This window comes from Papaver somniferum, chromosome 5 (assembly GCF_003573695.1).
Source record: "Papaver somniferum cultivar HN1 chromosome 5, ASM357369v1, whole genome shotgun sequence".
Lineage (NCBI taxonomy): Eukaryota > Viridiplantae > Streptophyta > Magnoliopsida > Ranunculales > Papaveraceae > Papaver > Papaver somniferum.
This window is the reverse complement of record NC_039362.1, coordinates 144,614,978-144,638,852: the sequence shown is the minus strand read 5'-3', so window position 1 is coordinate 144,638,852 and position 23,875 is coordinate 144,614,978. Positions and strand designations below refer to the sequence as shown.

General features: G+C 37.0%; 2 protein-coding genes across 2 annotated transcripts; one reads left to right on the top strand and one right to left on the bottom strand.

Moving 5' to 3' along the window:
- The first annotated feature begins 5,531 nt into the window (after positions 1 to 5,531).
- Positions 5,532 to 7,082, top strand: LOC113279798 (F-box protein At3g22700-like). The gene is made up of 4 exons (XM_026528462.1): positions 5,532 to 6,110; positions 6,186 to 6,644; positions 6,730 to 6,808; positions 6,976 to 7,082. Exons 1-4 carry the CDS (start codon positions 5,532 to 5,534, stop codon positions 7,080 to 7,082), a joined length of 1,224 nt encoding a protein of 407 aa, XP_026384247.1.
- A 2,369-nt stretch (positions 7,083 to 9,451) lies between these two features.
- LOC113283060 (dihydroxy-acid dehydratase, chloroplastic-like) lies at positions 9,452 to 17,276 on the bottom strand. Its single transcript, XM_026532211.1, has 14 exons — positions 16,636 to 17,276; positions 15,825 to 15,896; positions 15,088 to 15,135; positions 13,320 to 13,474; positions 12,974 to 13,168; positions 12,788 to 12,899; positions 12,595 to 12,664; positions 12,454 to 12,512; positions 12,202 to 12,325; positions 12,027 to 12,097; positions 11,520 to 11,621; positions 11,133 to 11,213; positions 9,907 to 10,065; positions 9,452 to 9,777 (listed from the first exon to the last, which is right to left on the bottom strand). The coding sequence occupies exons 1-14, from the start codon at positions 17,188 to 17,190 to the stop codon at positions 9,727 to 9,729; spliced, it is 1,854 nt and encodes a 617-aa protein (XP_026387996.1). The 5' UTR covers positions 17,191 to 17,276; the 3' UTR covers positions 9,452 to 9,726.
- Positions 17,277 to 23,875: the final 6,599 nt, after the last annotated feature.

The following is a 23,875-nucleotide window of genomic DNA, read 5'->3' as shown; positions in this document are numbered from 1 at the left end:
TTTAATGTGATTTGGTTATATCCAAAGAAATCCTTCTTTTCTTGTAAAAGCAAAGTCGCCTTTGTTGTTCTCTCGGGAATGACATTTTATGGGGGAGAGTTCGTTTTTGAACTTGTGCTTAATTGTCATATCTTTGTGGGGAGTGCGGCTGTGGAATATTATAAGGGTTATCTTGTATCTTTATAAACTCCTTGATGAATGCATTTAGCTTTGGCTTTATGATTGCATCTAAATTTGTTAGTATGTATTTCTCTTTTGGTCGTGAAGAATATCCATGGATATTTCATGAGGATCCCACTAGTTTTCGTACCTTTGCAATTTTTATTGAAAAAAAAAGAGGATAATTAATGTATAATTTCATACTAGAAATACATATGATTTACGGATCATCATGGGGAGTGGTTTTCATACTGAGATGATGTATTGACTAAGGGGGGGGGGGGGGGATACATATCACCATAGTATTGTTGTCGAAGTTGTGATTCAATTGAACTTTGATGTTTTGTAATAATACTATGACACTGTATAACAAAAATCGAGAGCACTTGTTTTCTCATTGTAATCGCTACGGATCTTCAACAAAAATGATGCTGAGTTGAACACGTTTAGAATCATGGAGTACTTGGAAGTGACGAAGTTTTCGAGTCGTGTTGAAGATACCAAGGAGATCAAGCATTTGGATGAGAAGCTACAAAGTTTTTATTTACTTTGTAGTCCATATGTATTGATAGTTTTGTCACTAAAATTGACAAAGGGGGAGATTGTTAGAGAATTGCTCGGTCGAACTCGCATGCGTTGCTATCTCAAGCATGTTTGTCAATGTTAGTGATCAAAACTATAAGTCTTGTTTCTAGCCTATTTATAGATGTCTCGGACTAGGACATAGATTGTGTAGTTGAGCTTTAGACTTCACGGAATTCATCATTTAAAGACGAAAAACTACTAAGGGGAGCTTGTGGAACTTCATCGACAAAAGGATGTGGAGACTTAAACTTATCTATCACTTGTAAAGTCTATTTCTACTCTATCTCCTATATTGATACATAAGTCGTGTTACGATATAGTTTTCTATTATACACATTTGATATTTCGAGCTGACTTTAACTCGCTTATATATTTCTCGGAATATGTGTTGGCAAGCTTTCGCTACGGCCAAATTCATCTTACATTCGTGACGAAAGTCCGAATAAGATCATATAAAAATTGCCGAGTAACATCCCATATGGTTTGTGTGATACAATCATTTGGTGAAGTCCTGGAATGTTTTATTATGACAATTTCAATAACTTGAAATTGCTTTGATGAAAAATAGTTTGTGAATAACATCTATATAACATCCTCTAAGAAAGTTTCAATGATTGAAATAAAGAGTTTAGAATCATGTAACCATGTTTGGATATAAACATAGTATGGGAATCACATTATTGTGCAATTCCAAAACCGGGAGCCTGAAGTATGCGTACCCGTACGCGTACTGGTGGTTGCTGATGTCTGGGCAAGTATGCGTACCCGTACGCATACCGGCGAAAAGTTCACGTCCGTGAAAATCTGCTGGAGTTTGGAAGTTGAAGTAGTATGCTCACCCGTACCGTACTGGCGTAACAAAACTCAAGTCCGGCTACTCAAGTATGCGTACCCGTTTGCGTACTTGAGTGGGTTACTTTCTAAAACCGGTTGTGTACATGAACTTAAACATTTATATAATAAGGAATGCAATCTTTGCAAACCGTGGCTATAATGTTTATGAATTGATTCGAGCGAATCAAACCGATTTTGTGTCGATTGTGTTCGTGTATACTTCTACGACAATATAGCAATTGAACGACTCTTTAACTAGTTTCATTTGAGTCATTTGAATTAGTTATGGTTAAGATGAATATGGTTGATATGAGAGTTATCGTGTGGCTAACTTCGGTTAACTATTGTTGAGCCGACATGGTTTACACGTTTGGGTATGGTTCATAAACCTAAATGAGGGTACATTTCATTTGTTTGTAACAAGCTAAGTTCGATCTAACGGTTGAAAGATATTAGCTTGGTTGAATCAGGTTTTTCAATATTGAATGCTTTGTTACCAAGGTAACTTGGATCGCGAACCCTGATTTGAAAACTATATAAAGGAGAGCTCTAGCAACTGGGAAACCTAATCCCCACACCTCATGTGTGTTACTAGTTGCATAAGCTAGAGTCGATCTCGTTTAACCTTAGGTTTTTCTAAACCTTGTAGGTTAACGACTTGAAAGACTTCATTGAGATTGGGAAGCCAGACCCAACTATTTCTCTTGTAGTTGCGTATTCTGATCTTTCCCGATTCTATCGTTTGAGTACTATCTTCTCTAAGATTTGATCGAGATTAATTTCTCCGATCGGCAAGATAAAACGTGATCACAAACATCTTCGTCTCATCGTTTTTGATTACACAATATCTAGTTTCGTCACCATACGATTTAGATTATTGTGAGGTGATTGATAATACTGAGCTGGTCTTCGTGAATATAAGTCTGGTTTATCAATTGGTTCCTATTCACCTTGATTTATCAAAAGACGGAACAAAAACTCTTGGGTATTTCTGTGGGAGACATATTTATTCAATCCTATAGACTTTTCTGTGTGAGATAGATTTGTTTATCAAGTCTTCGATTTTGGGTCGTAGCAACTCTTGGTTGTGGGTGAGATCAACTAAAGGAATCAAGTGCGTAGTATCCTGCTGGGATCAGAGACATAAGGAGCACAACTGTACCTTGAATCAGTGTTAGATTGATTAGGGTTCTATTACAGTCCAGTCTGAAGTTTATTGGTAGTAGGCTAGTGTCTGTAGCATCTTAATACAATGTGGTGTTCAATCTGGACTAGGTCCCGGAGTTTTTCAGCATTTGAGGTTTCCTCGTTAACAAAATTCTGGTGTCTGTGTTATTTCTTTTCCGTGTTATTTTTTTTTTACATAATTGAAATATCATAGGTTGTGCGTTGTATCGATCAATTAGGAAATCCAACATTTGGTTGTTGATTGAGATTTATTGGTCCTTGAACATTGGTGTTTGGTACCGTTCAAGTAACTCTTCTTATATTCAATCGGGCTCGAGGATTTCTATTTGCTGATTGCGGATTGAATTAAGAGTTAGAGATACAATACTCTTATAAATACTTTTCTCTAGATAGAGTACGGCTATCTAGTTGATTCTCTAGAAAGTATCTTAGAGTAAGTTCTCTCAGATTGCCAAACGAATTGTTGGGTGTGGTTGTTAGACCCCCGCATTTTCAAAAAATTACTTGATCAACAACTTTTGCACATACTCACTCTATTGGAAAAGAACATTTCGGGACTCATCGCCTTCACTCGTTCCAATAGCGCTCTTAAAACTTCCTTTTCTAGGTAGATCTCCTCGAACCTTTCTTTTATTTGGTTCATTGATCTTCCATTTTTATTACCATTTATGGCAACAAAGTCCATAAATACACGGTTCCATTGAGAAGAAAAACTTTGTCCCGCATTAATACCTTGATCTTCGGCATGCTTTTTCACCGTGAGCGACGTTCTTACGATTGCAACATCTTCTTATGTAGTGTATCGAGTAGATTTTTTTTTTCTTTTTTGTTGCAGTAATTTGAGAGTTTTTGAGTTTTTGCACAAATTCTTTGTTGGAGAATGGTCATTTGAAAAAACTAGCCGTTCCTAAAAAAACTCAATGCAGGCCCAGATTTACGGCCAGGAAACATGGAAAGACCAATCCGTGAATCTGAACTTTCCAGGCCAATATTATGAAATCCCATATTTACGCGCAGGATCCATGGACCGTCCAGGCCATATTAGGTACGTCAGCTGGGTTTCAACCTTGACCCCAGCCACTTTTAGGAACATTATCGGCCGATTTAAATACGTCCCAGCCGAAAGTTTATCTGGGATACCTCTGTTCAGATTTACGGCTCAGTCAGGGATAAAACCCAGCCGATACTTAAAACACGGCTTGGTTTTTCCATGTTTTCCGGCCGTAATGCTGGCCTGCATTGAGTTATTGCAGTTTTTTGAGGAACGACTATTTTCTTCAAAAACTAGCCTTTGGGTCATTGTTTTCTATAAAGTGATCCTTCTCTAACAAAGAACTTATGCAAAACTTTTTCTCACGCACAAACTTCTAACCTCTAAGTGTTTTCAAAAAAGGAAGAAACATGGTTACTCGCTACACCATCCAAGAAGATGTTTCAATCGTCGGAGTGTGGCTTACAGTAGCAAAGCATTACGAATATGTACTTATATTACATAGATGAAACCTCTCATTCTTTTTGGAACCGTGTGTGTATTACTTGTTTTTGTGGCGTTAGACGGAAATCGTAATGGAAGATCGATCAAACTCATTAAGAAAAGATTCGAGCATCTCTTTCCACAATTGGCCGGAATCTTTCAAAAAGGAAATGAAAGTCGTAAATGAAAATTATCCCAATATGCCACGTGCACAAAGAGTAAGTTTGTCAATAATTGGTCCATCAAAACTTGTTTTGAATAATACTAACTTAGATTTATTTTGTTTTTTCAGTGGGAGATGACTGAAGTTGGTAATGAGGAAGGCTATTGAAAGAAGTTTGACATTCGTGGTTGCTATCATGTCTTGGAAGAAAGTACCTATGCTGATTTCGATCACTATTATTAAGACCCATGTTTGCAATATAATGATCTTTTCTTTAAAGTTTATGTTATGCTACGAAATATGTATGCCTTTTCGTTTCGATGAAATTCTACGAAATATGTATTCATTTTCCCTTTCCTTGGTTCCTAAAAATGGCACAATTATATAAGAAGATAGAAATAATTAACTTTCACTCATATTGTTACAGTTAGGAATTAATACAAAATGCTTTACAACTTAATCGCCAAATAGAACACGACTAGAAGAACTTCAAAACCTAGTCGTTCACTCCAAATACATCTTGGAAACTGGCATCACGGCTGGGACCTTAAAGTTACGGTGAGGAATTCCTAGCCGAGTCTAAGAAAATATTCTAGTTTTCTGTAGATACATAACAACTAACGGCTATGAAAGTACCAACCGTGATAAGTACTTCATTAGGTCATCCCCTAACCACTTGTAGGACACTAGAATCCTCTGAAGCCCCGAAAACCCAGTTGGTTGATGCCCCAATAATAGGATTCTACAAAAAAAAAAAAAAAAAAAAAAAAAAAAGGCGGTATAGGAAGGAGGTTTTACGATCCAACTAGTTTATTCCACCAAAGCAAAACACCATAAATATAAGAGCCTTAGTGCCAATATTCTTCCTACTTTCTTAAGCAGGAGAGAATACTTTTGCCCGTTGACTGTTTATTTACTTCTTGACCATCTAAGACTCTTTACTGACAGCTTTGCCATTCCATTCAAAGAAATTTAACATCAACGGTCGCGAATCCAACGTTTACAACCTCAACTCTATAGGGTTTTATTTCCTTTTTTGCTGATTATACGGTTTTATTTACTCCGTTTCCTATAGGGTCTTATTTTTAGGTCTCTAAAGTCTCGAGCTCTTCATTAGTTTGCGAGAAGATGAGTACTAGTAGTGATGTTGTATTTGGTAATGGATCATTAGTTTGCGAGATATTAAGCAGACTACCTGTTGATTCACTTCAAAGCTGCAAGTGCGTATGCCGAAGTTGGCGATCATTAATAATCCGTAAGGACCCATACTTCATTGCATTACACTTCATCCGATCAAGAGCGCGACGCCATTTACATAGTCTTGATAATAGTACTGGTAACGATGGTGATATTTCCATTCTTATCGAGAAGTCATTTGGGGGGCCTTTGCTCTCAGCGGAACTGCACCTGTGTCAAGGAAGACAGGGAGAATTACAAGGAAGAGCAATTGTTCAGGGGGAAATTATGCGGCCTCGAGCTTCTCGAGGCGGGTATGTAGTTGGTATTCTCAATGGTTTAATTTGTTCAGTAAACGATGAAACAAATCGTACATGCATATGGAATCCTAGCACCGGAGAATCAACACCTTGGATTTATTCAGCAATTGCACAACAAAAAACTCAACATCAAACTGAGACAGTACAATTAAATAGTTCTTGTCGTTGGTATTCTTTCGGGTATGATCATGCTACCAAGGAGCACAAAGTGGTTTGTCTTTGGCCTAAACTAACGCACATTGGTCCTGCACTTTTTACTTTTTCTAATACTATATGCGAGGTTTAGACGATTGGCGGCGGCAGACAACAACAAGACCCAAAATGGAGAAAGATAGATGACGTCTCACTCCCACCGGGTATGGCACCGTCTAATCTTGGTGAACATCTTTATGCAAGTGGTTCTATATATTGGCTGCACAAGGGAAACAGCCCTACTGATGAATCTTCCATTCTGGAATTCAATGTTGGCAGTGAAAAGTTTAGGCAAATTTCTGTTCCTAGTTCCGTTGTGGAATCTCATCATACTCCTTTTTTAGTCGAAGCCGATGGCCGTCCAGCCATGCTAGCTCCGGATACAGGTGTCATCAAAACGTCCATGAAGATGTTTATACTATATGATGACCAGGATCAAGCCAAGAAAATGAAGAATACTAGTAGTGCAACATGCACTGGCTGCAGCAGGTCTGCGGGTACGACGTGTATTCACTATATGGAAGAGACATTATTACTGCCTGCAAAATATCGGGTATCGAACCGTTCTGATTATGTGCTAGGCATTCCAGGGACAGATCTGATTATCATAAGATGTGCAGATATTAGTGGCATTTTAGGTTTTTGCTATTATAACTGGAGGAGGAAGGTTTTTTGTTCTAGTACTTGGTTCGAAGCAGATGGAGTTTCCAGTATCAGGTCCCCTGAACTAAGTCTTCATACTTGGAAGCCCTACATTAAAAGTCTTTTGCCTGCTGTTTAAGCGTAAGTATTTTTACAAGTGTTATTAGTGTATACTATTGGTATTAATCCAGACAGCAAAGCAGTTAATATGGTTATTTAAATTTTATCTGAAATTTTATCAGTTCTTGAACCACAAGATGCTGGATACACAAAAACAGTAGAAACTAAAATGCCCATAATCCCACAAAATCCTGATTCCGAGATAGAGAAATTAAACTCAAGAACATAAGAAAAAACAAGACACCATCACATGCACTTTAAGCGATCCCAGCCCCTTGGATCACTACCTTACTGTATCAGTAGCACGACGCCGAACACTTCCTAGCTTCTTCAAAATCCTCATCCTCTTTGATGATAAATTTCAGATTGTCATCAAAATCATCCTTTGAAATAATATCCCCCTCTAGTTTGATCGTACGTAGTCTTCTGAACATACATATTTTTCCCACAAATGAACAATGCCAGCTTCATCTGTAAATCCTCGACTCCTTGTGTAAAATGCTCTACCTCCTTTGGACCCCTAGCCCCTCTAGCAATATCAACAGCATAAAATGAATTAGAGAAAATCTGTACCACGACTTCTTCTTCTTCTTCTTGGTTGTGTTTTCTGTCAATATAATCCTGGGCAAGATGCGCACTTTTAAAAATCCCCTCCAAGTTGGTAAGAAGCTCGGGAACACGTCTACTTGTGCTTTTCCCAACAAAACCAAACAGAATGTTTTTTTGATGGGTGGCTTTCTTTCATAATAATCCCATACCTAGGTTTTTTATTCGGCTTAAAACAGGCGGCGACGTATTTGACACGGTTTTTTCGCACCTTCATTGGGAATGAGCCAGGTGATGTCGCCTCCTCCTCTTTCCGCACTTGAGCAATTTCTTTGCTGATTTCCATAACTGCATCCCACCAATTAGCAACACATAAAACTTCATCATCCCCATCTTCAGAACCATCGTAATCATCATTCCCATCAAAAGTTTTGATGTCAGTCTTCTGAAACAGCACTGGTTTGATATTCTTTTTTATGTCACATTCTCTAGACTTTACAGCTGCGGTTACATCTTCACGAAGGCTAAATTGGGGGCCTGGAAAAATAATTGGGGACCCTAGCTACAGGACAAAAAAATGTCATGAAATAGTAATTGGGAGTTATCACCTTATCCCTAACTTTTTTAAATGGCTAAACTGCCCCAAATCATTAGTGGTAATTAAGTTAATTAATTGTTAATTAGTTTAATTAGATTAAAATCAGATTTAGGGATAAAATTTTGATAAAAGAAAAATTGTGTTTTTGTGTTGTGGAGAGGAAGAAGTTGAGTTTTGGGGGGATTCCAGTAGAGGAATCATAATGCTCAAAATGAAGGAACCAATCCTCAAAATGAAGAACCCGAAGCTCAAAACAACCAGGTAAACTTCCTATACTCTTCAAATTGTATGAATGATGCCCCAAGTGGTCGATTCATGTACACTATGCAACTACTCAGAGTGAGGGTCGTTAAGTCGAGAGGGTAATAAACGAACGACTCTAAGGAGTCGTCAATTACTTGACACAACCTTTGACGACTCAAACCTGCAACTTTTGCAGGTTATGAAAAATCGTCAACCAAGTGTGATATAATTGACGACTCCAGCTAGTTAGGTCATATAGAGTCGTTAACTTAATACGTTTAGAACCCAACGACTCTAAAACTTTTTACTCTCTGAAGATGTTACTCTTAGGATCATTAATTAGGCATTCCTATATACTGACGACCCTAGCGAGCCATTTCATAGATCAAGGGTCGGCAAGCAAAATTTATAAAACCAAACGACCCTTCAACATCGTTAACGACTTCACATGACGACCCTTCAACATAGTTAACGACTACAACCATTTGACATGACGTCCCTTCCTATTTTTTGAACAGGAAACAAATTTTATATCATATAGAGTCGTTAGCGATTTAGAAATTCCTAAACGACACTATTCTAGGGTAGAAAACCAGGTTTAGGGTCGTTATTTACTACACCCTAATGGTTAACGATTTTTTATCAATTCAACATGCATATCAAAAATCGTTAAGCAATAAAAAACCGTGGTTAACGATCCTGGAACTGTAACTGCAATTTTGCAGTTGAAAACCTAATATTTTTTAGTTCACTTACGACGATGAATCGGTGAGATTTTTTTTTTTCTCAGAAATCGTTAATGGAATGGGAAACAGTGGGAGAGAGGGAGCGGAGGAGAAGAAGAATGGGAGGAGAAGAAGTTATTAAAGAAGGGTAAAATAGTTATTTCACCATCATTTTGAAAGCCCCATATATCTTTTGGTGTGGGTATAAAATGCGTCCTGCCCCCGATTAGTTTCCATGGCCCCCAATTCGGCACCTCCTGGCTTCCTTTGTTTCCTGATTTCCTGGGGGATGCATTAGATGATCCTGACTTCCGATAAGTTACCACCTTCCAGGGCCCTTCTTTACCTTCCTCGACGCTGCTTTGCCCTCCCAGCTCATTTAAATTGACAAGCTAAGCATGATGGTCTCTTTTATTTTTGCAAACTTTTACCAAAGTTTTAAAGCTATGCAAGCCACTCAAAGAAAAAGAAAAAACAACTGCAATGTCTAACTGAACTGAGACTTCGTCTCTGTACTTCAAATACTTGTATATCTCATTGTATAAGAATACAAATTAAAATAGTGAAACTATTTTAATTATCATTGTCTCCAAGTAACTGCTGAGATTCCTCATCAGCTCTAATGTCCAAATTGAATAACACATAAAGATTGCTGCTTGCTGCCTCTATAGAAGAACTCTATTGCTCTACATCCGCAGAATAACTCAAGGCATCATATACAAAATTTGACTCTACAACAAAACGTCCCCGTTTATGCTGCTTTACTCGTCAGTCACGCAACCTTTTGCAGCTGATGTAACATTCTTGATGTACTGAAATTGAACAAGAAAACATTTACTTTCAACTGGATTATATTACATGCAAGTACTGAGAATATATGTAGTCCACAGGTTGTTGGTAAGCCAAAAAAAAGGATGAGCAATTCTGACATTAGTACTGACCTTATATAGAACTCCTCTGTCAGCTTTGTACGCAGGCACTTTCCACTTACTTCGACGCTCAGCAAATTCGTCATCAGTCAACTGAACATCCATTCTTCTTTTCTCGACATCAATTGTGATGACATCCCCGTTTTCGATCAGACCGATTGGACCACCTTCCTGGAAGATTAATTTTGTAATTGAATCTGTCAGTCTGGTTAATTATATTGTATAGCAAAAGTGGTATATGTTGATTCACTAATTTTCAGTAAATAAAAACCAGGCATCTATCTATTGGACATGATAACCATTTCACAATCAAAACAAAATCCAAATCCCCCAAAGTCTATTTTTGATTGGTTAACTATTAGTGTCCCCCTCACAGATACTGTTGGGGAAGTTCAACCATGGCCATTTTGCAACAAGAACTGCGAACAACTAATGCCGGTGATAATGTTGAAAAATCATTACCACGCAGCAGACAATAAGAAAAATGAGGATATGAAGCCCAATTTGAAAAATCCTCAACACGTGATACAGAACATCTCTTGTGACTTCTGGAGGAGGATGTATTCGCATACTAATAATTAGTAGGATTCACATAAATGCCAGGTTAATTTTTTGTGAAGATGATCTATATTATGGGAGTAACATCCATCCTAAAACCAAGTGATTCAAAGTTGGTAACCCCCTCACATTGATCGGAAAGGAATTACTCATTTTCACGTTAACGAAAATCTAATTTATGATGATGAGATTACAAAATCCTCACTAACATTAAACCCCCTTGTGTTAGGGTAGTAAGGTAAGATTAAATCCTTATCAGTCATCACATTAAAAGTGATAAATGCATTATGTTAATTGCTCGAGTCTTCCTAGAATGAGTATGGGAACGGGAAAAAAATGTGCTCCTGCGCTGCTACATCATTGAAGATCTAGCAGTATCTCAATTGATTGTTTGAAAGTGTGAACGACATCCAATCGATCTACTTAACTTCGGTAATTCTTTCATTACCTAAGTTTTTTGGATGCTCTCACAACCAACCATCTATAGAATGGCTGGTTAAACATCTACTAGATCTTGAATGATGTAACAGCGCTGGAGCAAGTTTTTTTCCTCAAACCTTCCTAAAATGAGCATCTTACTTCACAAATGAAGGTCGTAACATCCATTAACTCAAAAAATGTTAAAATACTCAATGCTACATAGCAAGCGAGTACAAAAGCAGAATGGAAGGCTATAGTACCTGCGCTTCGGGGCATATATGCCCAACAACATAACCATGAGAACCTCCTGAAAATCGACCATCAGTTAACAACGCAACCTCCTGCAGGACACAAATAAAAGCAAGCAAAAACGGTGTATTAACAATAAGGGTAGCGGAAATCTGCAAACCATCAACAAGCTATAACTCATGGTGAATATATAATAAAATGACTGTAAGAATCCACGAGCAAGGGGGTGATCAAGAAACCACAATGAGAACCTCTGTAACAACTTTTAACAGAACATCTAGATAGGTGAGAACGATGTGTGATGGCGCGTGTGTGTAGTGCAAAATTGCAACATCTTTGGGCATCAGATCAAAAAAGATAACATAAATCACTTGCAAATAGTAAATTACAATTAGTACCTTTCCAAGACCTGCTCCCATTATAGCACTTGTTGGTGTTAACATTTCAGGCATTCCTGGCCCTCCCTTGGGTCCTTCTCCTCTGATGACGACAACTTTTCCCTAAGAAGACAAACAAAAAGCAAGCATTAGAGACCTTATGTTCGTCATTGGATCTAACAACCACCTGCAATATTACTTAGTAGAAATGGCACAGCGTGAGAAATTAAAAATGTTCCTAATTCATGTGAGCCTGACTCAGTTTAGTAAGAAATGGTCTTCTTTTGGAGTGCCTCAACCATGGTCTCACCCAAAGTCTCTGGCTAAAAATAAAATGTTCCACCCAAAAGAATATATGAATAAATTAAGGTATGAATCGAAGTACAACTTTACTGATGCTGGGAAACAAAATTACAGCTTAACAGAGTTAGATTTAAAAACACTCGCGGCGAACTTGAAGGACTTTTTATACCAATGAAACTTTTGTATAACCAACAACACACATGATATGCTAATCAAAATCCATACCTTAAAACTCGCAGGATCCTCTGAGATAGCTTCTAGCATTGACTCCTCACCTTCGAAAACAAGTGCTGGACCTGCAAACACAATATATTATGATTTCATCAAGCTGCTGTCAATTGTACATCAACCGACTAGGTAGTTATATAGAAAGAACTTTGTGGAACTAATAATACAGCACCTGAGAAATATAGCCCTTCTTTTCCAGTAATTTTTGCTACAGATCCCTCCGGTGCTAGGTTTCCGTACAAAATCTGTATGTGCCCAGTCGCCTTAATCGGGTTTTCCAATGGTCTTATTATTTGCTGAAGCACAAGCGCACAATACGATTACAAACTAAAACTTACGATTCGAAAAACATATCTTCATCTTCAAATTGTTCAGAAAGCTGAAAAATGAAACCTCTACATGAGATCCTGAATCAGCATCTTACCTGTCCTTCTGATAATGGAGGACACATTTTTGCATTTTCAGCCAGCGTCTTTCCGGTGACTGAAACAGAATGAAAAAAAAAATTAGGAAAATACTACGGAGAGGAGTAAAGCAAACTAATAATTTTAACTAAGATAAGTACCTGTCATACAATCACCATCTAAGAACCCTTTCTCCAGAAGGAACCGAATGACTGCTGGTGTTCCACCAATCTGTGATCGCAATGATTGACCAGTCAAATATGTAACACCAAAAAAAGAAAAATCCACAGTAACAAATTAATAAAATCATTAGGGAGGGAGGGAGATTGCACTGATCATTCAATTTGAGCTTACCTTGTGTAGATCCTCCATTACATATTTACCGCTAGGTTTAAGATCTGCGAGGAAAGGGACCTCGTCACTGATTTTCTGAAAATCGTCAAGAGTAAGCTCCAGACCAACAGACCTGAGAAAGATACAGATGTAAGGTAATGCTGTGAGAGATGATCAATACTACCAACTTTGGACACTCATCCTCACCTTGCAATAGCAATCAAATGCAAAACAGCATTTGTGGACCCGCCAAGGGCCATAATAACAACCATTGCATTGCGTAAAGATTTCTTGGTGATAATATCTCGTGGTTTCAAGTCCATCTTGATTAAATTTAAAAGATACTTTCCAGCCATATGACACTCTTGCAACTTCAATGGATCCTCCGCCGGTATCGATGAACTGTTACAAACATGACGAACAAGACAAAGTGAATTGAGTTACTGCTGGCGACCAAGCTTACATATTTCCCATAAGTGAAATAAGCAGTGTCTATCAAGTTACAACCTTAAAGATTCATTTATCACACAAACTACAAAGACATTGTTCCTACCTGTATGGAAGCGACATTCCCATAGCCTCAATAGCAGAAGCCATTGTGTTTGCCGTATACATGCCACCACAAGCCCCAGCTCCAGGGCATGAATTCTTTATGACATTCATTCTCTCGTCATCACTAATGGACCCACTGACAAACTCTCCATAAACCTACAGAACGTAACAGAAAAGAGAAAGTGAGCTTGGTCTGGAGAACATCTTTTCTTTTCAAAACAATGTCAAGTTGTAGTTGAGTAAAGTGGAAGCGAACGTTCCGAATAAAGAAAATTTTCTACATAAAGTATTAAGATATAGCAACTATTTCATTAGCAGATATGTATTATGTAGTTTTTATTCAACTAGGAACTAGCAGACAGGATGGTTTGAACATTTACTTGATAAGTTGTTGAAAAATAAAAGACATTCTAGGTGTCCAAAAACATGCCCAAATAACTTCAACAATGGTGACGAGAAAAGTTATTAGAGAAGACCAGAGTGGACTGAAACATTACGACGTAAGACCCTTGAAGCATAATTTGGTATTGTTGAGGTGAAGTAATACATGATAAACAAAAAATATGTCACTATAATTGTATCATTAAATTATAAACAACCAAACTAGCCACTGTACGATAGAACTGTCAACACAGATTTTGCTGAAATCCCTCGAACAAAAAGCAGGAGAAGGACTAATAGTTACAACCCTAGCCTCTCATGGAGGACTTCAGCAGTAGAAAAAAAGACAGGACAAGAAAGAGAAGTGAAGGTATGACTGATAGTTTGGCACGTCAAATGGAGCTGCACGTTGCAATTTTGGCAGCTATTCCAATCAAAACATGCAGACAATGGAATCTCCAGAGAATCCTAAATTGAAGGACTGTGAGACTGAGAGACATTCCATGATTTCCTTGAAAATGAGACATGGATGGAATCAACCTAGAAAATCCTACAAACAAGTAATTTTGACTTGCGTCTTAGCACAGCACAGCTCCAGCTTTGCACTCCATGTATCTTTGTCCCAAAACAAAAGTAGCATATCAGTTGGTTCGGTTCATTTCCTCGACATCTTATCATATGTCGGTTCATTTTGCCGAAATCTAATTGGTCTAAAATTGTGTCTGGAGGACATCCAATTTTCCCCATAAAGCATTGTGTCTTGCCATGTTAAGTGCCTTGCATTGATACTCTTCAGCAAAAGAGAAGTTTTTGCAGTTCATATTATTCTAGGCACAATATACTCTGTATAGATTTGAAAATAGCTAATAACTAACCCGCCAGAAGATACGTGACATTATAAAACTAAATCATATCTCCACCAGCAATATCAAAGAATATGGGGATGAATTTTTCTAAGCTCGAGGTAGATATCTAACAGGTTTCCTATAGTGGACTGCCTTCTTCGTTTCTGCTATTATCTAATTACTGGAAAACCATTATCACTCAGGTATATACCCTTAACGCTTACATATCAAGTAGTTAACCTCAACAGTCTAATAAGTTGGAATATATAATCTGCACGTTGAATAACTAAAATTGTAGAACCACTTATCCTAGCAGTTTATACTAACAGGGAACCAAAAGGAAATTTAAGCATTACATCAATGTGTACTTTCCCAGGCATAGACAAATAGGGCAGACGCATAACAACACAAACACATCAACGAACTAGATGAACAGGACGACCAATACAGTTGAGCAAATGAAATGACACACCAAATGATAAGATATGATAAAGTAAGTCCAATGACAAACAATTGAATGACTCGAAATTTGTAAAATCATACCTGGAAGGCAGATACTATATCGTATGTACTTCCTGCAGAATGACCAGGCTGCATGACAAAAATCAAATACAATAAATAAGCATATCAACTGCCCAAGAAACCCTACAGTATAACTTAGAGTAACCAAAAGAAAATATAGACCTATGTCTTTACCTTCTAGAGTATGTAAAAGTGAATACATCCGTAAAACTTGACAACATTATGGTTACAACGGTAAACTAAAACACCTAACCTCAAACAGTTGTGTAATCAGAAAGGAGTTCTAAATACACATCCAGTGATCCAGATGCACATCTCTTACTGAAAGAAGAATCATTTTTCACAAATGACCATAAATTATATTTGACTAACCTAGAAAGACATGCATATCGTTTTGCATGTTACCGATGTACAGCTAACACATTTTGGTGAAGGGAATAGGTCACCATGTCAATGGAGTATCATGTTATGATGTGAAACAAATATTAGATAACGTTGACTAGTTTTAGCCTTTTCTAGGAAACAACAACAGTGTAGTTGCAAGTAACTGAAGGAAAGGGTAACATGTAATCAACTTCACGCCTCTCACCCAGACCACCATGCTACAGCCCTATAGCAGACAGCGTACTATCAACTCACTCATGACTAAAGTTGACTCAAATAAGAATATGGCAGCAGTTCTATTCAAATTCAAGTATCGGGGAGAAGTTGTGAACATGACATTAATCAGCCACAACGTGCTACGTTTCATACATCACCTTAATAGTTCCACCATAAACCATGATACCTGGTCGGTTAAGCCGGCCCATTGCCATAATTGTACCTGGCATCTGTGGTAGTAAGACAATGAAAACAAGAATTAATTGAAGCTGAGAGGGATAATGCTGCAAAAATGAAAAGTACAAAGTATGGAAAAGTGATAGCCAAAAATATATCACAATGTAACAATAGCAATAGTGCTTTACCAATCACTACAGTACAATTGAAATATTTATACAATTTCACTGCGAACAGCAACCTCAGATGCCCAACAAATTAGCAAACATTGATCTAAGAATCCTAAATGTAGATAGATTTGCTACTACATTGCAAAATAACCAAATGATAGGGAAAGCAACCTGATAGCACTTATCAGTTATCACGAAAAATGAAAAGTAAGAAAAGAACCAAACAGAAGAGATGCTAAAGCTCTCCACAGCGGTGAAAGCATTTTCAATATTTGATAGCAGAAGTGTACCGAAAACCCAATCACTTCAAAACAAATGTATACAAGTTCACAGTTAAACACACGCCTCCAAGTGAAGCTTTATTGATTTTGAAAATTCCAAATTCACAAACACACACTAGCTTGACCTAGGCAACATAAAAGTCAAAATTTTCTAAAACCCCTAATCCTAGAAAAACCCTAACAATAAGAACCAAATAAAGTTCCCAATCAATGTGTTACAGGGTATTCCCTCGCAACCAAATTAACGAAAATTACCAAAACCATTCATAATTAAAATCAAGAAAAGAAGGAAAAAAATAAACATTGACCAGAAGATTGATTGAGAGATACGGAAAACTTACATTTTTATCACATCCAGGGATGGAGATGTTAGCGTCATACCATTGAGCAGACATAACAGTCTCAATACTATCAGCAATCAAATCCCGAGATTGCAAACTGAAGCACATTCCTCTAGTACCCATAGAAATGGCATCACTAACACCAATAGTATTAAACCTAAACCCAACCATTCCAGCTTTTTGAACCCCTTCTTTAACTGCTTCTGCAAGATGTAGAAGATGCATATTACAAGTATTCCCCTCGTACCAGACTGAAGAAATACCCACTTGGGGTTTATGCATATCCTCTTCAGATAGACCAACTCCATAGAGGATCGCTTGAGAACCCCCTTGAGATTTAGGTTGAGTAATTCTTGAGCTGTATTTGTTTAATTTTACAGGAGGAGGTTCATCAGAAGAAGAAGAAGCGGAGATTCTAAAACAATGCTTTTGACTGCGTTTTGATAGACCAGATTTTTGAATGGGTAGAGATGATGATGAAGACAATGAACCGACATTGGTGGATTTGGTGACGGTGGAAAAACAGGGTGGAGAGGATATAAGAGAAGCCTGCATTTTTCTTAGATGGTGGTGGTGAAGTAGTGATGATGGAGATGGTGGTAGGTAGGGGTTTTTGTAGGTTTTGGAGTTCCTTTTTATTTTGAGGGGCGAGGCGCTGGAATGCTTATCTAGTCACTGGGCACTACTCACATGACAAGATTTTGTCGTATTTATTACTAGGAGCGTGTTTGGCACCCGGTGCTTCTGTTTCTAAAAAAAAATAAAAGTAAGAGTCCTTTGCAAAAAAAATAAAATAATACTCCATCACGATGAGTCCATCTAGGCCTGCACATGACCAAATCGTAACCGCAAACCGAACCGATAACCGCAGAAACCGAATCGTAACTGCACCGAACCGATAATCTAACGGTCAGTCCATCTAGGCCTGCACATGACCGAATCGTAACCGCAAACCGAACCGATAATCGCAGAAACCGAATCGTAATTGCAACGAACCGATAATCCAACGGTCAGTTACGGTTTTAATTTTGATAATCGTTAGATCTTCGGTTCGGCCAACGGTTCCACCAATAACCGCAACCCAACCGAACCAATTAAACGACTAATGTAGGTCGTTGATTTATTTCTATTCCGATCAATCCTAGTCGTCTAAATACGAGTAACCCTATAGTATATATATTAAAAACCCTAAACTATTAAGCAGCTTGTTCATTTCTTCTTCATTTTCTCTCCGAGACTTGGTTTCTCTCCAGTCGCCTCCATCACCACCAGTAGCACATATAGTCTCCTCCTCCACCTCCATCAAGATTCAAGACTCAAGAGCACCACCACCTCTATGATCTAGTAAGTAGTAAGTGTTTTCTCCTTGATTGGTTTTTTTTTTAATCAATTTCTAAGGTTTTTTTATTTTTAGGGTTTCTTTTGATTCTCGAGATGGTTTGATTTCTGTTTATCAATCGATTTTTGTTGTCAATCGATTATTGTTTATCAATCGATTTAGGGTTATAATTATTTTATTTTATTTTTTTTTATGTTCTCAGACCTTGAAGAGCAGGACTAGCAGCTGGAGTTCTTCTATAGAGTATTGTCAGCTCAAACAGGTAACTAGTGCTTCATTCGATTTGAGTTCGATCTTCAGTTTGACTTGTTCTGTTTGATTTGAGTTCAATCTTCAGTGTTTATGAGGTTTTGTTAATTATGAAATGAGTAAAAGGGTTTGTTGATGTAAAATGTCTTGAAAAAGGTTTGTTGATTAATGAAGTGATTTTTGATCTGTGACTGTGAGCAAAAGGGTTTTAAACTTTTAATGGGTGTTGATTGATATAAGGTATAATTGTTGTTATATGAATTACTCTTCGAGAATTTATTTACTCTTTTCAATCTTTGTTAAATGCTTTATATCACATATAAAAGTTGGAACTATTTGTGTAATACTTATGTTGTGAAGTGAGAATTTGGTAACTGAGTTGTTAGAGTTCCAAATTATACCTGAACAATTAGTACAGTGGTTAGGGTTTGATGATGAAATCCATGATTGTAATGCTGATTGGTTCCCAAATTGTTGCTTGAGCTTAAGTAGAATCCTTTGTTCTTCCTTATCTTCTTGAATTGAATTGAATGCTTTGGAATGGTTGAGCACTCTGAATGTTAGGTACTTGAATTTAGTCATGTTTAGATTTTACGAATGGTATGAGCTTGAAATTGAAAGAGCAGTTTGGATTTTGCTTGTGTAATTGAGATATTAATGGTATGTGTCTGAAACCAAATGAGTAGTGATATGTGTGCTTCTATTAAGAACTAAGTGTTGGAAATGATGTTTCTTGCAGAGATATGTATGCTTGTATTAAGAACTTGCTAGCCATTTCCAACTCAACTAACTTGTTTACATTTTGCAGGGGCTATAAATGGTAATGCTTGGATCAAGTTCAATTTCGTTATCGAGCTGCAAGATGGTAGGTGTATCTCTATCCTCTCAATCCCCTGCAGCTGAGTCTACTGAAGTGACACCTTCTGTAACACCTCAAGTTGATGCTACACAAGAAACACAGCAGGATACACGGGACCCTGCACCTGAAAGTGAACCAAAGAAGAAGGGAAAAGTGAGATCGAAAGTATGGAATGATTTTTTAAGGCTCAATGAAAAACAAGCACAAGGTAAGCACTGCAAGAAGAAGTTGCAAGCTGATAGTCGAGGAAATGACACCTCCAGCATGAAGACACATTTAGTCACATGTCCTGAGAATCCCAACAAGAAGCTGAAGGGACAACAGAGTTTAGTGTTTCCATCACCAAGACCAGGACAGTCATCGCAACTGGTTGCTGTTAGTTATGACAAGGATATGTGTAGTAGGAGATTGACTGAGTTTGTCATAATAGATGAACTGTCATTTAGAATTGTAGAAGGAGAAGGGTTTAGAAGATATAGTGAACAATTGGAACCTAGATTCAAGGTGCCAAGCAGGATGACCATTTACAGAGATCTTTTAACAATCTACAAAGATGAGAAAGAAAAGTTGAAGAAATATTTCAAGGAAAGTAAACAAAGAGTCTCTCTCACAACTGATACATGAACCTCTCCAAACAACTTCAACTATATGTGTGTGACAGTGCACTTTGTTGATATTCATTGGAAGCTTCAAAATAGAATCATCCTGTTTTGCCAGATCAAGGGTCATACTGGAGTGGAAATTGGGAAAATGCTTGAGAAATGTTTGTTGGATTGGGGGCTAGAAGATCTTTTCGGTGTGATTTTGGACAATGTCAGTGCAAATACTGTGGCGATTGAGTATCTTCAAACCAGTGTCATTAATTGGACAGGAGCAACAGTTAGATCTTAATACATGCAGGTTAGATTGCTTTTCTTTACTTAGTGGTGTTTTTACTAAGTGTCATGCTATATAAATTTCTAGTTTCAGTTGAATCTGTACTTGAATGAATTAGTAAGCTAACCCAGATGAAATGAAGTAAATTGTGTTTGTCATTTAACTGAAGTTTCTTCATTACTTTACTCATTTTCAGTCACCTGCATCATCATTTATCTTTCATTTTGTTTCATCTTGTTATTACACTTTGTAACCTACCATCTGTTCATCCTGCATCTCATGTTGTAGATTAATAGCATCTTAGCTCTGTAGCAGTAATTATAGTTTTAAATCTGCATCCTAGTATTGGCTCTTTTAGTTTCATAGCATCATCTGCATTTTAGCCTGTAAATACTAGTTAGTTACATTGATATAAACTACAATCTATAGCATACCTTTTCTGTTTTCCTGCCATCCTTGGTATAATTTTGTTGTGTATTCCATCTGTGTATAACATGCATCACTTTTAAACTTTCACTCATTGTGTTTCAGTTAGTCTCATCGCATAACTTCTTCTGAAACTCTTGTTACTTCTCTTGCCGCCTTGGCACTTAAACTGTTTTCGCAGGTGTAAGCATTTTAGCATAAGTTAGGGTTCTGCAGTTCTGATTTCATTTACTTTACATTTGTAGGATTGTTGTAACTCTGAAACCAGTAGCATTGCTTGTACACTTTGTAAATATGTTTGCTTGTACACTCTGAAACCATAGCATAGTACCACTTGTAGCTTCTCATCAGTTTGTTGTAACTATGTTTCTTCCATTTGTTATTTATAGATTATCTATGTGGCATCTCAGTCGTAGTGCTACGTCTTTTTATAGAACAAGTACAAATTAGAACTTAAATGAATGCACTATGTAAACTGTGTTAAATGCCTTGTCCTCTGTATATGCTTGTGTATCTTTACTGATTCTTTCATGATTTTTCATTACTCAGTTTAGAATAAGTACAGTTGTTATTACTCAGTTTAAAACAAGTACAGATTAGAACAATTTACTGATATTTCCTTATTTCATTCTTTTATCGGGTAAGGTGTGCTGCGCATGTTCTTGCGCTTGTTTTTAAAGATGCGGTTTTGTTGTATCACAAGTCAATTAGCAGGACCAAATCAGTTATCAACTATGTTACTGGTTCTCCCTCTAGGTTAGCCAAATTCAAAGAATGTGCTTCTCTTGAGAAGATTGATTGTAAGAAGATGGTTTTCTTAGATGTGAAGACCAGGTGGAATGCTACATATATAATGCTTGAAGTTTCCATTCCATATGCGAAGGTCTTTAAGAGGTTAGAAAGAGAAGATAAGAGCTTTCGAGATAAGTATATTTTCAAAGAATCTGAATGTGAAGATTTACCTAATACTAATGATGACACTGTTGTAATTGATGATGAAGATTATTTTCTTAGTTCTAGTGAATCTGAATGTGAAGAAGATGTAACTAAAAAGAGGATACGAAGAAAAATAACAAGCCTCGTCATCATGCTCCATATGTTGCAGACTGATCATATGCTAGAAGTCTTGTGAAATGTTTAAAAATCTTCTTTGATGCTACTATTAAGTTCTCTGCTTCAATACAGGTTACTACGCATGAATTATTATGGCAGTTATCTTTGATTCATGAACAGTTGGTTCGTCTTAGAGCTGTAGGAAACCGAGATTATCATATTTCTAGGATGGCAGAAGTAATGTTTAAAAAGTACAACACATATTGGGGGGATTATGAAGATATGAACTTTGTTCTGTTTTTTGCTAAGTTGCTTGATCCTCTAGAGAAAGAGTCTGGTTTGAAGTTTGATCTTGAATGTTTGTATGAGCAAGATGATTTCAGGTTTGGAACTGTTTTGAAAGCTGTGAAACAATATATGGTAAAACTTTATGAAGATTACAACACCATGTATTCAAATGCCAATGCAGATGAAGGTGACATCAACTTTTGAACTTTAGTTATCTGCTTTTGTTCTACTATTAGAGATTATAAATATTGTTATCATCATCATTTACTAATATTGATTGTGTTGATGTCTTAGGTACTAGGTCAACAACTGCTGCAGGTGTAGATGACATGGTAGTTTGTGTGCAAGAAGATAACATTGAGGATATGCTTGAGTCGAGGAAGAATAGGCGAAGAATGAATGTTCACTCTAGTCATCCAAAGTCAGAACTTGAAAGGTATTTGCTTGATGACTGTGAAACATCTACCAGGGATTTTGATATTATGGCTTGGTGGTAGGCTAATAGTATCAAGTTTAAGGTACTATCACTTATGGCGAAGGATATTTTGGCAATACCAATGTCCTCAGTTGCTTCAGAGTCTGCATTCAGTACCGGAAAGCGCATTCTTACTCCATGGAGAAGCTCGCTATCTGCCAGGACAGTTGAAGCACTTCTCTGTATGCAAAGCTAGTTGCAGAAACCTATATATCTTGATTTCATATGTGACTATGTATCAGATGACAATGCCAGCATTGAAGATGATAATGGAATCTCTTCTCTTCTTTTTTGACTTAAAATTTGGAATGAACGTAGTAACTAACTGAGGATGACACACTAAGCAAGTAAGCATGATGAATGTCATAATCTGGTATTGCTTATAAATGATATTTGTCCCAGTTGAAACTGTAGCCTTTGCCATAATTATCAAACTGAAACTGCAACTTTCATTTTTTATATTTTATTTGTTGAATGGATTTGAAACATATTCATCTGAAAGAAAGATAACAGAAATTGGGAATTTTCTATTGCAATCCCATGTTAACATTCCACTAGTCATTCTCTTATCTTATTTTTTGATTTTCTTCTTGGCATTCTTGTTGCAGACATTCTGGGCAAGGATGAAGATTAAGGGGATGATTGGCTTGAGAAATGGATAGACTGCAGTTTTTACTGGTCTTCCACTTGAGAAATGAAGATTAAGGGGATGACTGCAGTCTTTTACCGGCAACTCTTCATGCTACTTGCTTTTTAACTTTGGCTATCTACTTGTTAAGGCATCAGCTCTGTGTAACTTTGGCTATCTTTAGACTTTGGTTAATCTTTAGACTTAAGACTTTGGTTACCTTGTTTTTGAACTTCAACTTAGTTTTTAATCTTTAGACTTTGGTTATCTTGTTAAGACTTAAGTATGGAATGTATCAGTTTATTAAGAATTTCAGAATGTATATGTACAGGTGCAGGTATAGGTACAAAACCGAACCGAACCGTAAAAAAACCGAATAGTGTCGGTGCGATTAAAAACCAAACCGAATATTAAACAGTTTGGCTACGGTTTCAATTGTGATAACCGCACTATACACGGTTAGGTCAACGATTTTACTAATAACCGCACCGAACTGTGTGCAGGCCTAAGTCCATCCATGTACTGTACATATACTCGAGAAGAACCCAATAAAATTATTTTGACACAAAGTGTTAGGATCAAATATCCTAGTTGAAAAAACATCTCTATTTATAGACGTTCAAGACTGACGATTGCTTAAAATTCAAGTTAAGATAACTTGAGATTCAAGTAAATACTTTTTCTGTTTAGATGAAACTCTAATTAGGGTTTCAAGTAAGCATACGAAAATTAGTCTTGAAATCACATAGAAGAATATACATAGTGGTCCGGATACAGAACTGTGTAAAATGATTGTTCTAGCAAATATGCCTTATGAACTATAAGCAATTTGATGTTCATTTAAACACTTTAGAATTTGATCATGATACACATACACAAGTATTTCAGTGATCAATGATATATTAGAGGTGTTTATGAGAATCATAGTTTCAGTAATCAATGATATCTTAGTTTATGAGAATCACAGCAATGCTACACATATCCAAAAATCTAAGTATTTAATAATCTGCTAACTTTTACTAGGACCGTAAGTGAAACGGTTTGTTT

What these genes read in the sequence shown, in the direction of transcription:
- LOC113279798 (XM_026528462.1), top strand. Translation starts at nt 5,532, where the DNA reads ATGAGTACTAGTAGTGATGTTGTATTTGGTAATGGATCATTAGTTTGC. An exon ending in CTACCAAGGAGCACAAAGTG is followed by an intron (nt 6,111 to 6,185) that starts GTTTGTCTTTGG and finishes TGCGAGGTTTAG; the next exon opens with ACGATTGGCGGCGGCAGACA. An exon ending in GATGGAGTTTCCAGTATCAG is followed by an intron (nt 6,809 to 6,975) that starts GTCCCCTGAACT and finishes AAATTTTATCAG; the next exon opens with TTCTTGAACCACAAGATGCT.
- LOC113283060 (XM_026532211.1), bottom strand. Translation starts at nt 17,190, where the DNA reads ATGCAGGCTTCTCTTATATCCTCTCCACCCTGTTTTTCCACCGTCACC. An exon ending in ATATAGTATCTGCCTTCCAG is followed by an intron (nt 13,475 to 15,087) that starts GTATGATTTTAC and finishes TACGTTCTGTAG; the next exon opens with GTTTATGGAGAGTTTGTCAG. An exon ending in AGAAGGGCTATATTTCTCAG is followed by an intron (nt 12,098 to 12,201) that starts GTGCTGTATTAT and finishes TTGTGTTTGCAG; the next exon opens with GTCCAGCACTTGTTTTCGAA.